This window comes from the organism of the source record quoted next, unplaced genomic scaffold (assembly GCF_019419815.1).
Source record: "Pyrus x bretschneideri cultivar Hongxiangsu unplaced genomic scaffold, Pyrus_bretschneideri_v1 Contig25, whole genome shotgun sequence".
Lineage (NCBI taxonomy): Eukaryota > Viridiplantae > Streptophyta > Magnoliopsida > Rosales > Rosaceae > Pyrus > Pyrus x bretschneideri.
The window spans coordinates 1,099,628-1,122,434 of NW_025999557.1; the positions used below are offsets into that span (position 1 = coordinate 1,099,628).

Genomic DNA, 22,807 nt, shown 5'->3' on the forward strand with positions numbered 1-22,807 from the left:
TGAGTGTTGAAATGATCAAAATAACCCTGAAAATAAGTCATGTGCAACTTATTTTGGATGGAAAATTTTAAAAAGTTAGAGTGAGATGACAAATTATTGATTTCGAAAAGTTAGTATGACAAATAACTTAAAATTTTAGTTTATATAACAAATTAAAACAGGTATATAACCTATGACATTTTTCAAAATTTTTCCCTAATTTTATACAAGGGTGGAGGAAAGATAGTGTGAGAGATGTAGAAGGAGAAAGACACAAAAAGGGTTGTGGATGAATGATAGTTTTTATTTCTTTTCCTCCGTCTTACTGTCTTTCTTTATCCCTCTTACCGTTTTTCATAAATGAATTATCAGAATTCAAGTACTAAATTATCTTGTGAACGTAACATTTAGTTGACGTATATGCTCTCGAATTTGCTCACATGTAGTGCATGCAATGAATCAAAAGAAATATTTTGATCATTACGTGAATATATTGACATGAATCGAAAATTTAAACTCCTCAAAACTAAATAAAAAATCAGATGGCAAAACCAAACAAAACCCAAACAAAGAATTTGGGTTTTAATTTCTTTAAAAATAAATTTGTAAAAATAGGAAGTAGAAAAATAAAACATGTGTTGGGTAATTTCACGTGCGGGAAAGGTTGAGTAGTTGACCCGAAAATCCGGTGGCCCAGGCAAAAACTTGACATATTTCCGGATCGCGGCTAATCCGTTAAACCTAAACCCGTGACGTCCGCCTACCGCCGCTCCATCCACCCCTCCCATCTACCCTCCTCCGATCTAATCACCTTGACTCTCCACTCTCACCGCTCTCATCCACCACTCTCAACTACAACGCGTGTATACCACGCAGCACAATCCTCCCACACCTTGTCACAGACAAAACTAATGAAAGTGCTTCCAACGCAAGTCAAGCGAGCGTGAAACTGAGAGTAGGGATCCCCTTAGACTGCACCCAAACATTGCCCAACCTCACCAAACCGGGCCCCACCACCAAACAAAGAGGGAAGGAAAGAGACAGATGTTGGTATTGGGGTATTGACAAAGAGTGTGATTTTAGCAAACTTCGAAAACATCCAAGAAAATTTGGCCATGAGAAAAAAAAAAAGTCAGCTCCTTGAGAAATGAGTCCAATGAGTCCCCCGTTTCAAATCTAAAATATACGATTTTTTAGAATATCTTGATACAGTCACGTAGCGTTACTTATTTTCAATACATATAAAAGTTTAAAAAGAAATTATCCATGTTGTACACTTTTATTATGATATATGAAATAATGTAGTACATATAATACTTAGGCATCACTAGTGAATATTCTAGGTACTCATTTTTTAATTTGGCTCAAACAGAAAATGTCACGTGTTCTTTATTTTGTTAAGTGCAAGAAAATCTAATTACATGTTTATTTTTTTTTAAATCATAAAAACATGTGTTACAATATCATCGAATAAAATTAAAAGGTGAATATTCACTATTGAGTACCTAAGTCTTATCCATAATTACGTATATAATATTAATATACTATTTTATGTAATAAGTGAAATACATAATCCACTTTTAATAAAATAAAGTCATTAATTAATATGACATACACATATTACTTTTTACATTAAACGGTGCACAAATGTACTACAGAAATGTAAATCCTTACATTTGAGAAAATCCGCTTGACATTTCTCTTTCCCTAATCAAAACCCCCCAGAGCGTTTTTTGTGTTTGTCCAATAAAATAAAGATTCTCAGGATAGAGAAAGAAGTTTCCTTTTCAGTTCTGCACTACTGTTTATTGGATTTGAATTATCTCCCTGCTTTTTTCTTTCCATTTTTTATTCTCTCACTTTTGTTTTTTGGTTTTTTTTGTTTTTTTATCAAAAATTTGGGGGAGAGTGTTTGAAATTGGAGGAGTCCCATTTGTGGAGAAAGTGGCCACTCACGCACTGTTAGATGTTAGGTTACATAAAGGCATGCCATTGCTCCATTGCTTGTGAAATTCTGCACCTTTTTTATTTTCTTCACATTTCACTGTAGGCTTTGAGAATTCAGAGTTCATGGTTTCAGGTAGGCCATAAAAGCTTCCTCCTTTTATGATTCCTTTCTTTACTCTTTGTTTTTGTGTTTTTTGATGGTTTTGGGTTTGAAATTTCAGCAATTGGGTATTTCTCTTTTGGTGTGAAGGAGAAGGAGGAGGATGCTTGCTTCTGCAGCAAAATAAGGGGTTTTTGCTCTTGGGTTTGCTGATTTCTGGTCAGTGGGTCTTTGACTCTTTGCTGATTTTTTAAGAGGTAAGTTTTCATTGCTTCACTTGCAAGTTGTTAGTTTTATGACCTGCTTTGGGATGTGAGTATTTATCAACTTCTTTTCTTTTTCTGTTTGTGTTTATTCAGATTGAAGCAACTTTCTGCACTTCCATATTTGTGGTCTTGGGATCTCAATTCCCAAGTGGGCATTGGTGATTGCACTTGTTTTACTGAATTACTTGGAAGTTGTGCTTCACTTGAAGTTGCAAAGCTGCGTTGTTGAAGTGAAGGTCTTTTGGGATTTGGGTGCTGAAAGTTTCTTCATTTGGATTTCTTATGGGAGTGTTGGTGTTGAATTGAGTTGGGGGGATTTTCTTTGGTTTCATCAATGGAGGTATTGGGGTTTACTCCAATGGCATTCCTCAAATGGGTTCTCTTGGCCTGCTGTATTGGTTTGGTTTTCGGTCTTAATTCCCCAATCCAGTCCTGTGATCCAAATGATTTTCTTGCACTGAGAGAGTTTGCAGGAAACCTCACAAATGGGTCTATGATCACAGCATGGCACAACACATCAACTTGCTGCCAATGGGATGGTGTTGTCTGTGAGAATGTGAGCAATGGGACAGTTGTTGCTAGTAGAGTCACACAGTTGATTCTTCCTAGCATGAGTCTCAGGGGAACGATTTCAGGCTCTTTGGGTCGATTGGATCAGCTGAAGTTGCTTAATCTTTCTCTGAATCATCTTGAAGGTGGATTGCCTGCAGAGCTCTCAGACTTGAAGCACCTGGAGGTTCTTGACTTGAGCAATAACATGCTGTCCGGACCCGTTTCAGGTGCGCTTTCCGGTTTGAATTCGATCAGAGTTCTGAATATTTCAAGCAATTCAATCCATGATGATTTGTCTGAGCTTGGAGGAGGATTCTCACATCTTGTTGTGTTCAACATAAGCAATAATTCATTCACTGGTCAGTTCAACCCTCGGATTTGTAGCTCTTCCAATGAAACCCACATTCTAGATATGTCTTGGAACCGTTTGGTGGGAAGTCTTGAAGGCTTAGACAATTGCAGCAGGTCTCTCCAACAATTGCACCTGGACTTCAATTCATTTGCAGGCTATCTACCTGAATCTTTGTATACGTATTCAGCTTTGGAGCAGCTTTCAGTCTCTGGGAACTCTCTTTCCGGCCAGATAAGCAAGGAACTGAGTAAGCTTTCTAGCCTCAAGACCTTAGTCATTTCTTCAAACCAATTTTTGGGTGAACTTCCAAATGTGTTTGGGAACCTTAGACGACTAGAACAGTTAGTTGCACATTCAAATATGTTGTCTGGCCCATTAGCTTCAACCTTGGCACTCTGTTCAAATCTTCGAGTGCTTGACCTTCGAAACAATTCTCTATCCGGTTCCATTGATCTAAATTTCACTGGACTTCCAAAACTCTGCACACTTGATCTTGCCACTAATCATTTTTCTGGTTTCCTTCCAAATTCACTTTCTAGTTGTCGTGAGTTGAAAACGTTAAGCCTTGCTAGGAATAAATTAAGGGGTTCAATTCCGGAAGACTTTGCCAAACTCACATCCCTATTCTTCCTCTCATTGTCGAATAACAGTTTTGTGAACTTATCTGAGACACTATCTGTGCTACAGCAATGCAAAAATCTCACAACTCTAATTCTTTCAAAAAATTTCCTTGGTGAGGAGATTCCGAAAAATTCAAGTGGGTTTGAAAGTTTAATGGTTTTAGCACTTGGGAATTGTGCTCTCAAGGGCCAAATTCCAGTTTGGTTATTGAGTTGCAGGAAGTTGCAAGTCCTTGATTTATCTTGGAATCGCTTGGATGGCCCCATCCCTTTGTGGATAGGTCAGATGGAAAACTTGTTTTATTTGGACTTTTCAAATAATTCACTCTCGGGAGAAATCCCAAAAAGTATGACGGAGCTGAAAAGCCTCACATCCACGAATTGCACTCATGCAAACCTTAGTGCTTCTGCTGGCATCCCGTTATTTGTTAAACGGAATAGGAGTGCTACTGGCCTGCAGTACAACCAGGTCTCAAATTTTCCTCCGTCAATACTCTTGAGCAATAACAGAATAAATGGAACAATATGGTCTGAAATCGGACAATTGAAGCAGCTCCATGTTTTGGATTGGAGCAGGAACAACATTAGTGGGACCATCCCAAGCTCCATCTCAGAGATGGAGAACTTGGAAGCAATGGATTTATCATTCAATGATCTCTATGGTTCGATCCCTCCATCACTTAGCAAGCTCACATTCTTGTCAAAGTTTAGCGTGGCAAATAATCACCTCCGTGGAGTGATTCCCAATGGAGAACAGTTCTTAAGCTTTCCCAGCTCAAGTTTTGACGGTAACTCGGGGCTTTGTGGGGCAATGTACACTCCATGTGGTGATATCAGCAGTACAAGTCTCAAGCCTGTAACGCCATCCAGTTCAACCAGTAGATTTGGTCGAAACAGCATCCTTTGTGTAGTAATCAGCATAGGAGTTGGGGTTGCATTGCTTCTTGCAGTTGGTTTGCTTAAAATGTCAAGGAGGGGAGCAAAGGATCAAATTGATGATTTTGATGAGGACAGCAGGCCGCACAGGATATCCGGAGCCCTTGCATCTTCAAAACTGGTGCTTTTTCAAAATTCAGACTGTAAGGATTATACAGTGTCAGACTTGTTAAAGTCTACAAACAATTTCAACCAAGCCAACATAATTGGTTGTGGCGGTTATGGACTGGTTTACAAAGCCAACCTACCGAATGGAGCAAAAGCTGCAATCAAGAGACTTTCTGGGGATTGTGGACAGATGGAACGTGAATTTCAAGCTGAAGTGGAAGCCCTCTCAAGAGCTCAGCACAAGAACCTTGTCTCCCTTCAAGGTTACTGCCGGCATGGTAATGACAGACTGTTAATCTACTCCTACATGGAGAACGGAAGCTTGGATTATTGGCTGCATGAAAGTGTTGATGGTGTTTCGCTTCTAAAATGGGATGTAAGACTTAAGATAGCTCAAGGTGCGGCTCGTGGGTTAGCCTACTTGCACAAGGGTTGTCAGCCAAATATAGTGCATCGAGATATAAAAACAAGCAACATTCTTCTAGATGAAAAATTTGAAGCTCACTTGGCTGATTTTGGTCTTTCAAGGTTACTTCGTCCTTACGATACCCATGTTACAACAGATCTGGTTGGGACTTTGGGTTATATTCCTCCAGAGTACTGTCAGACATTAACAGCAACCTGCAGGGGCGATGTTTACAGTTTTGGTGTTGTTCTTCTTGAGCTTCTTACTGGTAGGAGGCCTGTAGAAGTATGCAGAGGAAAAAACTGCAGAGATTTGGTATCATGGATGTTTCAGATGAGATTTGAGAAGAGAGATGAAGAGATTATAGATTCATCAATTTGGAATAAGAATCATGAGAAGCAACTTTTAGATGTTCTTGGTGTTGCCTGTAAATGCCTGGATCCCAATCCGAGGCAGAGGCCCTTTATTGAAGAAGTTGTGTCATGCCTTGATGGTATAGGATTTGAGAGCGGGAAACAATGACCATCCTTGTTGCATTTCCATCCCATCAGCTGAGGTTCCATTAGGATCCCAATATGGAAAGGTATACCTGAAAAGCAACACTATTGCAAGTCTACAGTTGGGGTCTTTGGTTTCTTATAAAAAGAACTCATTTGGTATTATGTTATACTGATGTAATATGTATACAACGGCCATGTTGGCCGCTTCTACCTGAAATAAGCAAAATTCCGTCCTCTTTTCTCTTTCCTGAAATGCGTTAATTTTGTTTTCTTAGATTTTTAGTTGATTTCATTTCGTTGTACATACATGACGAACTCAGTATAACAAGATGACAACAGAAGCACCTTTCTATGAGCATGAAGTATGCTCCTATGTCGTAGGAAAAGTATGATATTGATTTCTCTCACATTTTGCATTTCAAGATCCCTTTCTAATTTCTACATTGTCTGGAGCGACCGAGAGCTTCAGTTACATGATGTTATGTTGATTGGTTGTACAGATTCACTTTAGGAGTTATGTGAATCTATGCCTTATAACTACACATATACTTTCATGTTTTTTATACCTGAAGTCTGAGTTTCTCTTAATCCCCTGACTATAAATAGTTTCCGTAATTGTGATTACTTGCTCCCGGATATTCTCCTGCCTTTACTCATGTTTATCAAGGATGTGTTCAGCTTTGGTCACCTGCATTCACAATTCATGGTAAATTTCTGCTTATGTATAGCAATTGTTTTTTCGAATTAATTGAATTTCTTGGCCTCTACTTTTCGTCTGCGCTCTACCAGTTTTGTCTTCAATTTGCTGCAGTTATCAGAACATAGCTCTCTGTCAACTGAAAGCTGGCTTGTTCATCATAATTCAAGATCCACAAGTAACTCTTGAACTAATTAATGGCTCTCTCTTTCAAATGTTTCTGTCATATTTATTAATTTTTCTTATGAGCAGAACCCTCAGTACTGATAAACTAGCTTTGTGGCCCTTGCTTAATCTGAGAGGGATCTCTTGTAAAAGTTGGGGAACCACCATCCTCCAGTAGAAAAGTTGACAACAATAGCCTTGTAGCATTTATCGAAACTGTTTGAACAGATCTGTTCTTATTGGACACGGTTATTCAAAAGGATGGTGTGATTCCAAAAGCAGATGCTACACTCATCTGCCTTTAACAACCAAAATGGACTGAGCACATTCTGTGCATGAATTTGCTGCCTTACGATGTCCACATTCAGATGAATTAGTTATATAACGATATTTCTTTGCGTATTTTATACGCATATCTGTTGCTAGAAATATTCTTGTACTGTCAGACTCTGAATTTTGATTGTACGTTCAACCAAGAATCGGCAGGATCAATTGTCCGTTTTCATAACATGTCAAAAGTGTTCATCTTCAGTCTGGCAAGAAAACCTCTCTCTCTCTCTCTCTCTCTATATATATATATATATATATATATGTATGTATATGTATATAATATATGTATATAGGAAGCTTTAAGGGAAGAGTTTCCCATTTTTCAAAAAAAAAAATGAGGACATCCTCCTAACCTTTAGATTTGACTTTAATGAAATCCTGTGGTTGAGATTCTGTGGTCTGTGATTTAATTTCAACCACATAATTTCATTAAAGTCAAGAGGGGTATCCCCATTTTGTTTGAAAAATGAAGATCCCTTTCCTTAAAGGGCCTGTATGTATATATATGTAACATTTATCTTTATAGATAATTTGTGACAAGGAGAATAAAATATATCTGGCTTTGAGCTTCCAATTTCCTTTATGTAAAGTTTGATGATGTAAATCCAAGTCTTTTGACTTGTGAATTGATGGAAACTAATGAAAGGAGATGGCATGGCTGTATCTATCTCTTGCTGTGGACCAGGGTTAGGGTGGGTGTTTATCTTAAGCACTAAGATATTAAGGAATCCTTTCTCTTTTGACCAAGTTCATATCAGTAGAGAAAAATCTATTGGTCCACATCTCACACAAATGGAATCCAATCACATTTACACGGGTTCATGCGAGTTTTTCTCGAGAGATAGACACATAGATGTATACAACTGTTACATAGAAGTTTCAAAATTTTCCTTTATTTTTTTCCTTTTCATTTTCACCGTCGTAGAATGCTTCAAGATTTATATGTGGTATATGTAAGTTCAGTTTACCCTGTTGAAGTGTTGGTGCATAATGCTTGTGCCATGAAATGAGAAAAACTATGAAGTTCATACAAAAGAAGAGTCAAATGAGATAAAAGTGAGTTTAAATTGATGATCCTGAACTTCTTCTGGCTGGCTGTTATATATTTGAACGAACTGTGTTCATATGCCGCCGCTGGGTCACCTCATCATAGGTCCCGGTTCCTGAAGTTGGCCAGAGTTCATCGCTTAGACCTGGCTCTCTCGTTCATGTTGGTGACTAATGGTGAAATATAGGACAATAATTTGTGTTGGCACTAAAATATTCCATGATTTATGTTAAAAGTTTGTTAAAAATGAATCAAGGGACCAGAATAGTCGTAGCTGTGTACAATGACAAAATGAACATGATAGTGTGAGTGGTAGTGACGAAAAGTTTGGCGTATTGTTTGTGGCTCCTCTTCGATTTGACAAACTATATTAGGTAAGTGTTAAAAACTTTTTAGTGTCTTGTAAACCTGAGGCAAGTGTTTTATGCTAATCAATATGAGAGGGAGGTGCAGGCCATGAGGTTTGAGCAACCAACCCCATAATTAGCCACTCTTGTCCATATTGTCTCGTATTGTCTTTAGAGATGGAAAAACGAATACAACCTATATCATCTTGGGGTGTGCTATCCACACACCTTTGATAATTTATGTCCGTTGATCTTCTTCAATTCATCCGATCCAAAGGTCGAAAATTAAGAAAGTGTGTGAGAAGTAAAATGGGGTGTGTGGATATCACACCCCTATCATCTTCTATTCAAGCCGGTCTGGCAGATCAATCACAAAATTCTGAGCCGGAAATTGCTCGGGCGACTGCAAATTTTCACCCAAGCATTTGAAGAGACCTGTCCATCGACAACGGTGATTCGCAAGAAATTGTAATTAAACTCATCATGCTAAATTCTTTCATTTCTGTTAGAAATACATGTCACATTTACAATCAGTTTAGACCACTTATCCATCACACATTAACTTCTTCATTTCTTCGTTTCAGTTGGTAGATTTTGGCACACACCAGAGAATTGTGTCCAATAGCGTATCTAACCTCTTTGCTAGTGACCTCTTTATATCTCAACGAAAAAAAAAAAAAAAAACCTTTATATAAAGGTCGTCCTATGGCAAAGAAGAGAACTATGAACTAATTAACATGATCTCCAATTTAAGAACCATATTATCATTAAATCTCCAAATATAGTGGAGCATATTTTTTTTTAATTGAGTATGTTTTATTTATCAATCATGATAGATCGAGAAATAATTATGGGATCAATCACACCATAATTAAACTTGGAGACCAAAATTTTAATATTTCATTAACTAGTTGTTTATTATGTACGTAGATATATCATGGCCACAAGTTGAGTATTCTTTGGAGAAGTTAACCAAAGAAACCAAGGGCACACTTTTAAAATTCACTCATGGTGGAAGAATAATGGTAGTAAGTACCATATATTGGTGGGCATTGCAAAAGATATATTTGTTATTCAAGTTTTTACCGTGGCATCAGAGAGTACTTTTAGCATCGCGAGGAGAGTAATTTCGGATTTTAGGAGTTCTTTAGCTCCTAAACTGGTGAAGACATTAATTTGCATGCAAAATTAGTCAAAGGGTAATGATATAATTTCTTTAGAGGATAATGCACCTTCATTGGACCACCTAGAGTTCTACAAAAGCATTCAATCGGCTAAGTTTTTTATTTCTCTTCTTATTTGTTATAATCTTTTGAATTTTGTCATTTTGTAAGTTTATAAGTTGTGTATTTGTCTACATCTCTTTTTATCTCTATTAATCCACAACCACAACAAGCATCACCTACACAAGTTCCTAGCCAGCCTCCTCATGCATACTCTTCCTACCCGGCCACCTCAAGCTTCAAAAAAATGAACTTTAATAGTATGTTTACTTGAAATTGAACTTCACCTTTTCATTTGGGTTGTAGTACTAATGCTATAAGGCATTTACTTGACCTTTGCTTTTCATTTGGGTTGTACTAATGCCATAAGATATTTACTTGAACTCTGATTATTCATTTGGGTTGTACTATTATCATAACGCATTTTATTTGATGTTGTTGGATTGAAGATTAATTTCATAGTATGACACTAGCATGAACATCTTCTTGATTGAAAAAAAAAAAAAAAAGGATTTTATTTTCCATTACTACAAAAATTTGGATTGGACCTATTTTCATGAAAATAATTGTGACTGAAGCCCAAAACCAAATTGGGCTGTTTTCATTCCAAACCGAACCCATTACGTTTGGTATCAATTCGGTATAAACTCTCGTATCGAACCGAACCGTATCGAAATTTTTCTAAGTTTCAGTTTCGGTACTCCTATAACGAACCGTACCAAACTGACCCCAACCCTAGTTGCAAGGAGATACTCTTTAGATTTATTATCCAAAAACGAGATGCTTGTTTGCAATTTGCAAACCAACAGTTGGTGGAAGTATATCACCATATGAGAGAATATCTAGATCAAGTTGGAGGAGACAAAGAAAACTGACAGGTCAACTTGAGTTTGATTCCAAAGAAAAGTTGCATGCAAAAGGTTACAGCTTAGCAGTGACAAAGATCAAATCTAAATTTCGGTTTATTACTTAGCATTAAGCGGAAATGTGATATATTTGACATATTTGCAAGATATGCATGCCACATTGAACTGCCAAATCACCAGAAGAGGAATCCTTTGGTTCAACCATCCGGCGGATACTCGAAGATTTGGTTCTCAACTGCCTTTGAACGGGCTGAGGTACAATTTTAGATAGTTCTCAGCTCTATATGATGCTTAGATTTGCCCTCTGTGTTTTTTTTATTCCAACAATTTTCATTTACGAGATTCTCGTACTCAGATACTTAGGTAGATAAGAATAAGTTTATCTTAATAAACTACCGAGCTTTATTTTCTCAAGTTATGATATTGACACTACACATCAACCTAATCAAAATATCAAACCAATAAGAGCAATTTATGTGACACTGGGACATTAATATTGTGGTGTTATGTGGTCTTCCGTTACGTAGAGAAACATTTATACATCTATTCGTGTCATAGAAACTTTGGAGATTAGTATATGTTATTAGCGCTTCATATTGATAGTCGGACGGAAAATATGTAACAAAAATAATATGGTTTTTCAATCTTCTTGTTATTATTAGGAGAAATTAGGTTCTCATCCTTCCTTTTGCTACTCCATTAATTAAAATCCTATTCATTTTCAATTTTTTATCAAGGTCCTTGGGTATTAATAACATCATTAATTATTTTAATAATAATTTATTTTTTTATTTCTAAATAGATTCATTTAATGTTAAAAATGTTACAATTAGTATATTTATATTTATGACTAAATTTTTTTTATCATATATTTTTAGTTTTAGTTTGTACCCATTTTTAATTTGTACCAATTTTCCTTTCAGTTTTAATTTGTACCCATATATTAATTTCTTTTTTGCCCATATTTTTTAAAGTTTGTTTGTATTTGTACCCATATATTTTTTTTTATTTGTACTTTTTATTTTGCTAAATGTACCCATGCTAATTATATGTACTCATTCATGCAAAACTTTTTAATCTTAAAATATACTCATTCTTAAATATACCGATTTGTTATACATAAAATGTACAATTTTTTATATAAAATCTATTCAATTTTTTTCCAATCCATTTTTAAACTTATATGGGTACATTCTTTTTGCTTTGATTTTAAAATGTATCCATGTCAAGTTTAATCGAAGAAATTTATTAATGTTATTAAGCCTAATATCTTTTTCTTTTTTTTTTTTTTTTTTTTTTTTTGTGATTTTGAAGAATGTACCCATGTTTTGATACAATTAATTTTTTGGTTAATTTTGATGAAGGTACCCATGTTTATATACACACACTAGTATATTTATATTTTAATATTTTTAATCCCACAAATTATGGTTTTTTTTTAATTTAAAATCTCATTTATATAAACAACTAAAATTTCTAATTTTTAATTTAAAAAATATAGTAATGTATATAGAAATAAATTATCACATTAATTTCAAGGACCTTGATCAAAAATTAAAAACCAACAAAGTTTCAATCAAAGAATATTCATAACTAAGGACCGTATCCAAAGTCTCCCTTATTATTATTTTGGTTCAAGAATTTTGTCATGTGTTTATGGGTCTCAATTTTCAGGGTGCCAATGCAGTGGCAGATGCAAGAGAAAGTGGGGGTGAAGTTAGTGGGACATCGGGCTTGCCTTTCTCGGCAAAGGAGACGGTGAAGGAAGGGTTATATGAAGCGACACATCAAGGTCTAGCCATGACGAGTGACCCTGCAAAAGATGGACCTGTGAAAGCTACTGAGATGGCAGAAACTGTGGGAGACACAGCCAAGCTCACCATGGATGGTGCGTGGAAGGCAAGTAAGGAGACTGCCGAACAGATCAAAGACCGAGCGGGCATTAGGCAAAGATCGTCATCGTGATCCGGCCCGTCGAAGGGCCAATTGATGATCTGAGAAGCCATGGTGTAGGTTACAGGTATGAAGTATGAAAATTTAAGGGAGTTTATGGGTTGCTCTCTATGTATACGTATATCTGTTATGGTAGGTAGTGTACATAAGGTGGTGCACTTACAGTATTGTACTGCAATCTCAATTTTTTTTTTTAGGCATTTTTTTTTTCGTTTTTTTTTTTTTAAAACAATGAGCAATCTTATCCTCTAGATAGAGTTTGTAAATCTATAATATGTTTGGATTTATAGTTGTCCATTCTAATAAGTAGTGGACAAGTTATTTATTTTAGTTGACTAATTCTCTTACATTCTTCTAAATAAGAACAAAGGATAATATATACTTGATTCGGGGTTTACAAATTTTTTCTTTTGTAAACAATGTATCTTCACTATATTAATTTTCATTTTCAATCCCCTCCCTACGGGGATGGTTTAATTTTTTAGGCTTCATTTATTTGACTTTTCAAAAAATTCTTCCTTTAAATGATAAAAAATAAATAAACTGAGTATCAAAATAACATACTTGGGATAATTTTTATTTATTTATTTGATATATCTTCGTAGTTATAAATCTCTTATTCATATAATTTTCTTTTAAGAATCTTACATCACACGAGAGTTAAGAAAGGGTAACATATTGATTTTTACTCATGTGTCATGGATTCGAAATTTTTTTTTTCTCTCTAAATTATTGTGAAGATATCCAATACATATTAGTCTTTTTGTACGCGAGACCTGTTTTTCAATTGCGAGTAAGTTGATTTTAATCACACGCGCTAAATTAACTGTGAAACCAATTCTGGAGTTGAGCACAATATGCTTCAAACGTGATTCTGAAATTGCCCAACCGATGGCGTGGTAATTTTTTCCAACAACAAAATGGAAGACTGAAAAGTTAAAATCTAAAAGAAGTAAATAAATCAGTGATGAATGAAGCTTCAGTATCTATGTGGTGTTTTTCATTTAGATCTCCAAGTTGCTTGGGGACTTCCGGCTCTCTATGTTTCGTTAGGATGAAGTGCTTCGTAAATTGATCGATGCTCATGCATCACTTTTCTCCCTCGACCGCCCTCCCCCTCCTCCACATAATCACCACCTGTAGAAGCCTTGTGTAAATATGTTTGATCAAAGAAACCAGACGGTGGAACTATAAAATTGATAAATGTTACAAAGGAGAACTGGAATACAAAAAAATGGAGAAAAACTCTGATTCTTATATTAGAAAACTAGATTTTATAAATTTTAATAGCACAAACAAATGTACCAAATCAACAGGTGGAAATGTGGTGTATTGTTTTTCCTTAACTATTTAGAGGGCTTGGGTTTGAATTTTCATGTTATTGTGTGGAATTTTTATATTATTTTGTGGAAGCTTATGCATTTAATAAAAATAAACTTAAAAAAAATAATGGAGACGAGTTTCAAACCCATCCCCTAGGCTAATGTAAAGAAGCAATAATACTACTTGCGCTAAGACTCAAGTTTGCAATATTCTACACATACTGCTATATATACGTATATGCATGCAAAATTGTTAGAGGCCTGTGCAGCGACACCACTCGCAACCCCCTCAAAGCCGGCTCTGCGTAGGAATGTCATGATTTATGCATGTAGTTTGGCCTTTCTAGTAGCTTCAACTGCTTAAACAATCACATACCAGGGCAGATGTTTGCCCAAATCTTGGCTATAACCGGAAGCGGTGGATAAATTCTATTGTAACTTGTACCAATCGTATATAACAAAAAAGATAACAAGCGTCGAACATCGGCAACGCCGCAATGAGACATGATGTAAACATGCCCAAGACACTCAACAAACGCGTCCAAAGCTCAGGGGATGTGCCACTCTGTCATGTGGGTACTGTTTGACACACATATATATATATATGATCTCACCAGATATTGGGCACTTATAGATGAAGAATACTGCAAATAGATAATTTTTTTATTTTTTATTTTCTTTTCTGGGAGAATCAAATTTCACAGCGCGAATCATGGCGGTAACATTGAGAAAGAGAGCCCTTGCCAACATCTCACAATCTTTGTCTAAAGAGCATCCCCCTTGTATTTAATCCTGCTTATCCAGGGCTTGCTTCTGCACTTCTTATGAACGTGTCCAAGTAAATATTTATTTTCCCATTTTATTAGGATTTTTTTTAGATCTTTTTGGCATCTTAGGTTAATCCATCAATGATTCGATGTTAGTCGAACCCTAGACAACCCAGTGAATATTGGACTGAGAACATGCTAGCTAGCGAACAAGTTATAAGAGGAACAACCTTTTGTATCTTAATTCGCCTCTCCTTTTGGATATAAGTGTGCTAGAAAAGGCAAAAATATATTGAGGCACCTACTTTTTAGGATACGCGCTCGAGAAAATTTATGTATGCCTCCAGTTCTATTGTAATTAGAGTAGTATTATTATGCGAAACATCTAGAGAATAAAAATTAGGGAACTTTCATGAAAAGAGCTAAGTTTATTTTAATAAAAAACCGTGCTATAACTTTATTTAATTAAAAAGACTTAAATTTTAATGAAAAACCCTTAAATTTTAATAAAAATGACAAAAGAACTTAAATTTTAATGAAAATGACATAATTTTAATATTAAAAAAATTATAAAAAAAAAATTTATCCTCACACTATTTATGAAACTTCTACATTGTTTATGAAACTTACGACACTGTTTATGAAACTTACTTCACTGTTTATGAAAACTTACGACATTGTTTATGAAATTTAATACACTGTTTATGAAACTTAACAATATTACACTACTGTGTTGTGTTTGTAACCCGGCCCACTCTCTTTTCTTCCCCTTTTCTTTCTTCTTTTCCTTTTCCCCAATGAACACTCCAGAACTCTCTCTCTTTTCGAACTCTCTGCCTTCTCTCTAAACCACCATAGCCAAAAAGAACTCCAAGCACCATCACCACAAATTCCAATTTAATTGAGACCTCAAACAACCAAATACAAGACCTGCGCAAGCTGGGGATCCCTATGGTACCAATGCATATTAAATTCTGTAATGGGAAGTAGGATAATCCAAGCAAGGTTTCTCGGTGAGAGTTTCTCTAATGGAATCGAGCTACAACCTTTGAAAAGAGGAGGTAAAATTAGCTTGGTTTTGTTGTAATCTATTGCTAGTAATGTCTTCTAGCATCTTGGATCAAATCTGGGTTTGAAATCTGGGTCTGATGGAGTTTTGGGTGGGTGGGTAGGTGACGCTACACAAAGGATATTGAGAAGAAGAAGAAAACAAAAGTTGGTATTAGTTATGGCGACAACTAAAATAGACATAAATCACAAACCGATCATTTTTTCTTGTCTCTTCGCTTCCTCCTCCACCCTCTAACAAAGCCTGGCCAATCTTTTATTCAATCTTCTTCAACTCAACAAAATCTACCTTAGTTACATGCTGCTTTTATTTTACATGCACACACACTCTCTTTCTCACTAGATTGATTACTAGCTACCTGCTGCCACTGGAGTGCCTTTAATGGAGCTAGAATCATACCTAAGAGGACTGGAGTGCCTCCTTGGTCCAGCGGGGGAAGCAACGAATGACAGCAGCTTCTTTACAGACATCACTGATCGCGATTTTTACTTTTTATGTTTTATTTATTTATTTATTTTTTTTTTTTGTCCTTATCATTAAATAAAGTTAGTGTATGATTTTTCATTAAAATGCAAAGATTTGAAACCCTTTTCATTAGTTTTCTTTAAAAATTATCCTTATAGATGTGCTTATTTTTTATTTTTTCTCCCATGAAATAGGACCCAAGAAATAGGCCACCGACAGAGGCAGGCAGGCATGGAGCAGCGACCGAAGGAAGATAAAGTGATACCAGGATTGATGACTTGAGCGTTACAGGATTTGTAGCAGACACAGCAAGACAAGGCGCGGCAAAAACGACTGATGTCGCGGAGGACCTGGTTAACTTGGCAAGGGAGACAAATAATGTTGCATGGGGTTCTGCCAAGAACACTACCCGGAAGGTCACTGACACTTTGGTTGCTGAGGCTAATGAGAACGTCGTTGATACAGCTGAGTATAGAACTATTGAAGATCTGAGTACGTTCGCAGATCAGAATGACCACCATCAGAAGGATCACATTTGATCAGGCATGAGAATGTAACATGAGACTTGATAAATAGGGCTTTTAATTATTCCCAAACTTTGTTGACTCTGTGCAACTTCCTCACAAATCGAGGGGAAATCGTGTGTTGAATCTTATCTTTTCTTATTTATTAGTATAGAAAAGGTATAAAGAGAAGATGTAGATATAAATTGTAATTTTGGGTGCAGGTGTACATATATATATATATATGTATGTATGTAGGTATATATTAGACGTATGTTTAACATCCACTTGCGACTTAGGAAATATACTCGACCCATTTACAGTTTGAATCAGTAATTATGACAACCAACCTAACTCAAAATCAAAGTCAAAATCAATATCAATTTCAATTTCAGGTAGATTATTCTACTTACACAATTTGGACACATGAAGAATACAACTTCAATTGTAGAAATGTAAGCAAGCTATGTATTTCCTCATTAAAATGCGATCATGTAAAATATTGGGGTTATTTAAGTTATTAGGGTTATTGGGCAAGGTTTTTCTAAGAGGCGCTCTGACGTGTGATGTAATTCAAGTTTAATTTACGTGGAAGCATGTAGGTGGTTTTATGGTAGAGCTTCAATTTTTTCACGGTATTAGAGCTGGTAGTCCTACATGTGGTGCTCCACATCACCTCGGTGTGTTGTTCATGTGTTAGGCTTGAAAATTCACCACACGTGAGGGGCGTGTTAAGAATGAGTCTCACATTGATGAGAGGAGGGACTTTGCATGGGTTTATAAGAGATTGGGCTACTCCTTATATTGTCACTTGGTTTTACAGTTGAATCCCAACTTTCTTCACTATTGGGCTCAACATGTGAATATTATAAGTAAGACTTTATTTTTCATACGATTCTTTTTTTTTTTTTTTTTTTTTTTTTTGACAAATGATATGATTATCTATTGAATAGGTTTTACTTAAAAGAGAGATTCAACCACGAAACATCAAATACAAAGACGGATACTCTTGAACTATTAGTCATTGCTGTTCCGTACGATTCATTACTCTCTTTTTTTGTCAATACGATTCATTGCACTCAACTTTAATGAAATTATGTCTTGCTTATCATATTAAAGGCATGCCTACAATATAATCATAGCTTGTCTCCCCTCTCACTTTGCCATTGTTGCTAATTTCTATGTTTTCTTCTCCCACGTTCAGTAAGGTTCACACCGCGCATATGCTTGTTTTATCCTTCTCAAGAATGGTAGACTCATCCTTAGAAACTCTTATTTCGCAGGTATGCTTCTTTTCGGTATTTATTATATACGTAATTCTATTGGCACAGGCCATCAAGCATCTGATGCAAATATGTATGAAAATGTGAGAACCATATATACTTGATTGCTTAAAGTGATACATTGATTTTTGAATGTGATACTAATTTTACATCACATACTCTTTATTCGGATCCAGAAAGAAGCCATATCTACTTCACATTGTTCTCAGTCAAACACTAACGAAATGCGCATGGAGTGGTGTTTCCAACAGGAAAGATCAAACTTTTTTGTGGAAGAACTTGTATAAGGTCTCAGAAATATTTCGTGTAACTTCTAATTTTGTATGATATTAGTGTTGTGTGGTGTTTACTTCGTCAAACTATATATCTTAAATGATTTTGTTTTTCATTTATTTGTTTTATAGCAACATATGAGAAGGAGTTGAGATAACTCAAAGCTGAACGGAAGTCAAGTCGAAATGAGCAGTGTGGCAGGGTGAACTTGTTCATCTTTGAACCCTAAGAGTACAATTTGATGAGTTTTGGAATTTTCTTTTTTGTTTCTGTTTTTTTTCTCGATTGGGATTTTTGTATCAAATTCATAATTAGGCATGTGTATGATCTGTTTCTTGTAAGTTGTGGTTTTTTCTTCTTCGTTCGTTTTGACAGGAAATTTCTTTGCTCTGTTCTTCGTGGCACCATGGTAATGCACCAGACGATTTGATATGACTTTTATATCTGTTTTTCCATTAAATTGTCTGTCGTTTTTCTCATTCTTTCATTGAAATTTCGCACTAGCCGACAGAAATGATGAGAATGTATGCATTAGATGATTTCATTGCATGGACAGATGAGTATCAACAGAATCCTTTCTTTGGTTATTTTATCAGTTTTGAAACTGCATTAATAAACTCTTGTTGGTATTGCCTTCTTATTGTGGTTTTAGGAGCCGAGCCTCACACCCGCGTGCGCCACACGTTGAGCAGCCCACTTCCGTGGCCTAGCCTGCTCCCATCGAGCAGCCCATTCTCGTGGCCCAACTTGCTCTTGTGGTCCAGCATGCTCCCTCCGAGCAGCCCACTCTGGTGGCCCAGCCTGCTCCTGCCAAGCAACCTACTCTCATGGCCCAACCTGCTTCTGTGGCCCATCCTGCTCCCGTGGCATTCCAAGCAGCTCAAATTGGTCCAAGATTAGTTCGACCGTCCCGGTTTCAAATTTATGGGCCTACGATTGAACTGGGGGCATTTTCACCACATTTCTTCGCGAATTTGACATTTCCCAATTCAAATCTCGTGCCCGAAGCCTATTACACTTCCACTGCTCAAGGAGGCACATTCCTTCCAAGCTCTTTCAATCCAAATGGCGAACAATAGTTGTCTCGACAAGTCATATAGTTGACGAGCGCCCTTGCACAACAAACAACCTTGGTGAATCAACTCTTGCAATGCATCAAGATCTAACGTGCCCCGAACGAGGTGTCCCGAAGTAGGACAAAGGCAGACGAACCTCTCTACCAACGTCTCGGCAAGCAGCCCATCAACCAGCCACTATCCGAGCGTTCTGGCTGTTTACGTTCCCGCCTGGGTCCTTGGGATAGCGTATACTCTCGTCTTAGCACGCGAAGGAGCATGCATTCCCGATCAAGCCCACGAACGAGCATACGTTCACGGTTGAGGTCACACTCCGATTATCAACATGGAAACCTTCCAGGCAAAGTGTTCATTCACAACTAGGCTCACAAGGTGTATTCTCCACCTCACATCGGAATAGGCAGCATGACATACGGAGAGAAGCAGTCACTTAATCCAACTCAAATTCAACCGACAGCCTGCGAGCAGCCCGTTCGCCTGCCAAAAGCATGCCACATGCACTATAGCCGCGACATAGACGAGTCGAACATAGGGAAGAGCGGCCTAAACCCATAGGTCACGATCGAGGGCAGCCGAAAGTTCCACTACCCCAGCAAAGGTAAAGTTAAGAAAAAGTTAAGAGGCTCATAACTGAACAATTGCGCAATTTCCAACTTAACAAGGCTGATGACGATGCGCTTCGACGTGACATGAACAACATAAGCATGTCACCAGTCACGAATGAGATCGAGTGGACAAATCCACCTCGCGAGTTCACTATGCCTCACTTCACTCCGTACAAGGGAGACGAAGATCCGAATCGACCTCATTCATGGACAAAATTCCACCTACAAAACAAATAACAACTTAGGTCAAGGCCAAGAGCCTCACGCGCCCACGATGAAAATGGGGGGATTTGGCCGAAGAACCTCCGATGCCAAAGTTACAATTTAGAAAGAAAAAGTGTTTGGAGAATTTTGAGTATTTAGCAAGAGTGTAGTATATATAGGGCATGGGGAAGAAGATGGCCAGCCTTTTGTGGTGTTTTTTAGTGTATTTTGTAGTTTAATTAGCCATTAATAAATTAATTAGGTAATAACTCTATTAATTAGCTAATTAACATAATTTAAAAGGAATTTTTTGGGGGTTACCTTGTGGAGAAGATGGATGAAATAGGTTTTTGAATAAATATCTATTTTGGGCACTTTTGACTTGATTGTGGGATGATTGTCCACTGCTCGCGCGTGGGAATTCTGGTGCTCCTCAAGGGGTAATTTTGTCATTTCTGCCCAAAAATCCACGTGTCGTCTCTTGATTATTTTTTGGCTCCACAAATACCCTCACACCTATTAGGCTGCTCGCAGGAAATGGCAGTAGGTGTAGAGATCTCAAACTTTGATGCATATTCTCTCTTAGATTTGGAATTAGATTATTCTAGGAAAGGGAAATAAATCACCTTCAAAACCTATTTAAGCCTACCTTAAGTAGAGGATTAAATCAACTTCGCAGGGCAATTATTTATCCCTACAAGAAAGAGAGAAAGCTAGAGGATATTTGTTCCCCCTCCCCTAGCACTCTTCTTTGTTTGCCCATGCAAATAACCGTCTTCTGTTGATTTCTTTGTCTTCTTCGCGCCGCACCGATGTAAGAAAAACTTAATTCTCCTTGTCTTCTTCTTAGGAGGTGCTGCCACGGGGCAGCTGTCGGGGTAGTGTGGCACGTTGGCTGGCAGGGGCCAAGAGTCGGCTTGGCATGGGCCAAAGAGGTGGTGTGGTAGAGGCCATTGCTTGTGTTGCTCGGTTTGATTAAAGCTTAGGATTGGTTCGGCATGGGTCAAGGAAGTGGCGTGGCATGGGCAACGGTTTGGGCTACTTACCAAAAATGAGGAAACTGCTTGAGTTTGATTTCTCAACTGTTGTAGATGGAGCAGTTAAGGATGAAGCTGCCAAGATCAGAACTGTTGAATATTAAGTGTCGGATGAGCGAACTGTTAAGTGCAAAAGTGGTTGCTGCCCCCTGCCCATTTGCTGCCTAGTTGATCTTCAAGCATTCGATCTTTTGAGCTATGTGGCCTTCTCGCACTAGAGAGCTTACTCAGATGGTTGTCGGGGAATTAGTTTACCCTCTCGCACTGGAGAGCAATTAGTTTATCCTTTTGCACTAGAGAGTAAACCCATATAGGTGTCGGGGAATTGGTTTACCCTCTCGCGTTGAAGAGCAATTAGTTTATCCTTTCGCATTGGAGTGCAGATCCATATGGGTGTCGGGGAATTGGTTTACCCTTTCGCGCTGAAAAGCAATTAGTTTATCCTCTTGCACTATACAGTCATGTTTAGTGATCTGCTTAAGACTTCGAACTACTTGTGGACCCCGCGTAAAGATGTAAGCGCAATGAGCTACTCCCAGAATTATTGTGCCATAATTAGGTGTTTCATCGTGTGCCCTTTTGAGGCTTGGTTGACACGAGACATAGGGCAAGATCAGTATGGCTGAGAACCATGGTGCAAGATTGGCACAGTTATGAGCCATAGTGATAGATCAATGGATGCGGGGAATCGTGAAACAGGCAGGCACAGATATGAAAGCAGAGCTGGGGCTGGCTTAGGCTAGATTGTGCGCAGTAGGAGGAATTGTCTGGAGTTTTGAGAACAAGGCATGCCCCCGGTTCTTGGTAATTGGACTGATGTGTCATTCTGGTACTCGTTTGCCCCCGGCGTGCCATTAGGCTGAGTTGCTACATTTGTCAGAACATAAGTAGTCTTTATATCCAGCAATTTATGTGGGCGTAGTCCTGTCTACTCAATTTTGTCATTGAAAGATGACTCGCTTATGTTGGTTATGTTTCATCGAAGCGCCTTGTCAATAGCTTCGTTGCACGAGAAATTGCGCAATCACTATGTCAGGAGCCTTTCTACTTCTTCATGAATTTTCCTTTGTTTAGGTGGCAAAGCTATCGGCTGCCCCCAGTCCTGACCTGCTAGTCTAGGCTGCTCTTCCATGTGTTCGGCTCGTCTATGCGGCGATTGCGGTAGGTGTGGTTTGTTCCTAGCAAGTGAACGGGTAACTTGCAGGCTTCTGGTTGAACTTGAGCCAGATTGAGTGACTGCTTATCTCCATCCGCTGTACTACCTACTCCGATGTGAGGTGAATGATGTTTCTTGCAGGCCTTGCCGCGAATAAACACTTCGCTTAGAAGGTTGCTCATGTTGATTATCAAAGTATGGCCTCAACCGTGAGTGTAAGTTTGTCCATGGGCCTAATTGAGAGTACGTGCTCCTCCACGCACTAAGGCGAGAAAATACGCTATCTCGGGGGTCCAGTCGGGAGTGTACTCTGTTAGAACGCTCAGTTCATGACTAGTCAAGTGGCTGCTTGCCAGGACTCTGGTGAAGAGGTTCGTCTACCCTTGTCCTTCTTTGAGACACCTTGTCCAGGGCACGTTGGATCTCGGTGCGTTACAAGAGTTGATTCACCAAGGTTGTCTGTTATGCAAGGGCGCTCGTCAACTCTATGACTTGTTGAGACAAGTGTTGTTCGCCATTTGGATTGGAAAAGCTTGGAAGGAATATGCCTCATTGAGCAGTAGAAGTGTGGTAGGCTCCGAGCGCGAGATTTGAATTGGGAAATGTCAAATCCGCGGAGAAACGTGGTGAAAATGCCCCTGGCTCGATGGTT

At 37.8% G+C, this 22,807-nt stretch overlaps 2 protein-coding genes and 1 long non-coding RNA gene across 4 annotated transcripts; all 3 read left to right on the forward strand.

Moving 5' to 3' along the window:
* The first annotated feature begins 1,724 nt into the window (after window positions 1–1,724).
* Window positions 1,725–6,012, forward strand: LOC103932839 (phytosulfokine receptor 2). Of its 2 annotated transcripts, none has more exons than XM_009342494.3 (3): window positions 1,725–2,059; window positions 2,148–2,283; window positions 2,386–6,012. In XM_009342494.3, exon 3 carries the CDS (start codon window positions 2,627–2,629, stop codon window positions 5,786–5,788), a length of 3,162 nt encoding a protein of 1,053 aa, XP_009340769.1. In that variant the 5' UTR covers window positions 1,725–2,059; window positions 2,148–2,283; window positions 2,386–2,626; the 3' UTR covers window positions 5,789–6,012. The 2 variants fall into 2 exon arrangements, with proteins under 2 accessions (XP_009340769.1, XP_009340774.1); XM_009342499.3 differs by having other exon boundaries at window positions 2,177–2,283.
* Window positions 6,013–12,098: 6,086 nt separating this feature from the next.
* Window positions 12,099–12,407, forward strand: LOC103933393. The gene has a single exon (XM_018644045.2). It carries the CDS (start codon window positions 12,099–12,101, stop codon window positions 12,405–12,407), a length of 309 nt encoding a protein of 102 aa, XP_018499561.1.
* Window positions 12,408–15,090: 2,683 nt separating this feature from the next.
* Window positions 15,091–16,606, forward strand: LOC125478650. Its single transcript, XR_007259435.1, has 2 exons — window positions 15,091–15,545; window positions 16,213–16,606. It is a non-coding gene; the product is annotated as an uncharacterized LOC125478650 (long non-coding RNA).
* The last annotated feature ends 6,201 nt before the right edge of the window (window positions 16,607–22,807 follow it).

What these genes read in the sequence shown, in the direction of transcription:
- LOC103933393 (XM_018644045.2), top strand. Translation starts at nt 12,099, where the DNA reads ATGGGTCTCAATTTTCAGGGTGCCAATGCAGTGGCAGATGCAAGAGAA.
- LOC103932839 (XM_009342494.3), top strand. Translation starts at nt 2,627, where the DNA reads ATGGAGGTATTGGGGTTTACTCCAATGGCATTCCTCAAATGGGTTCTC.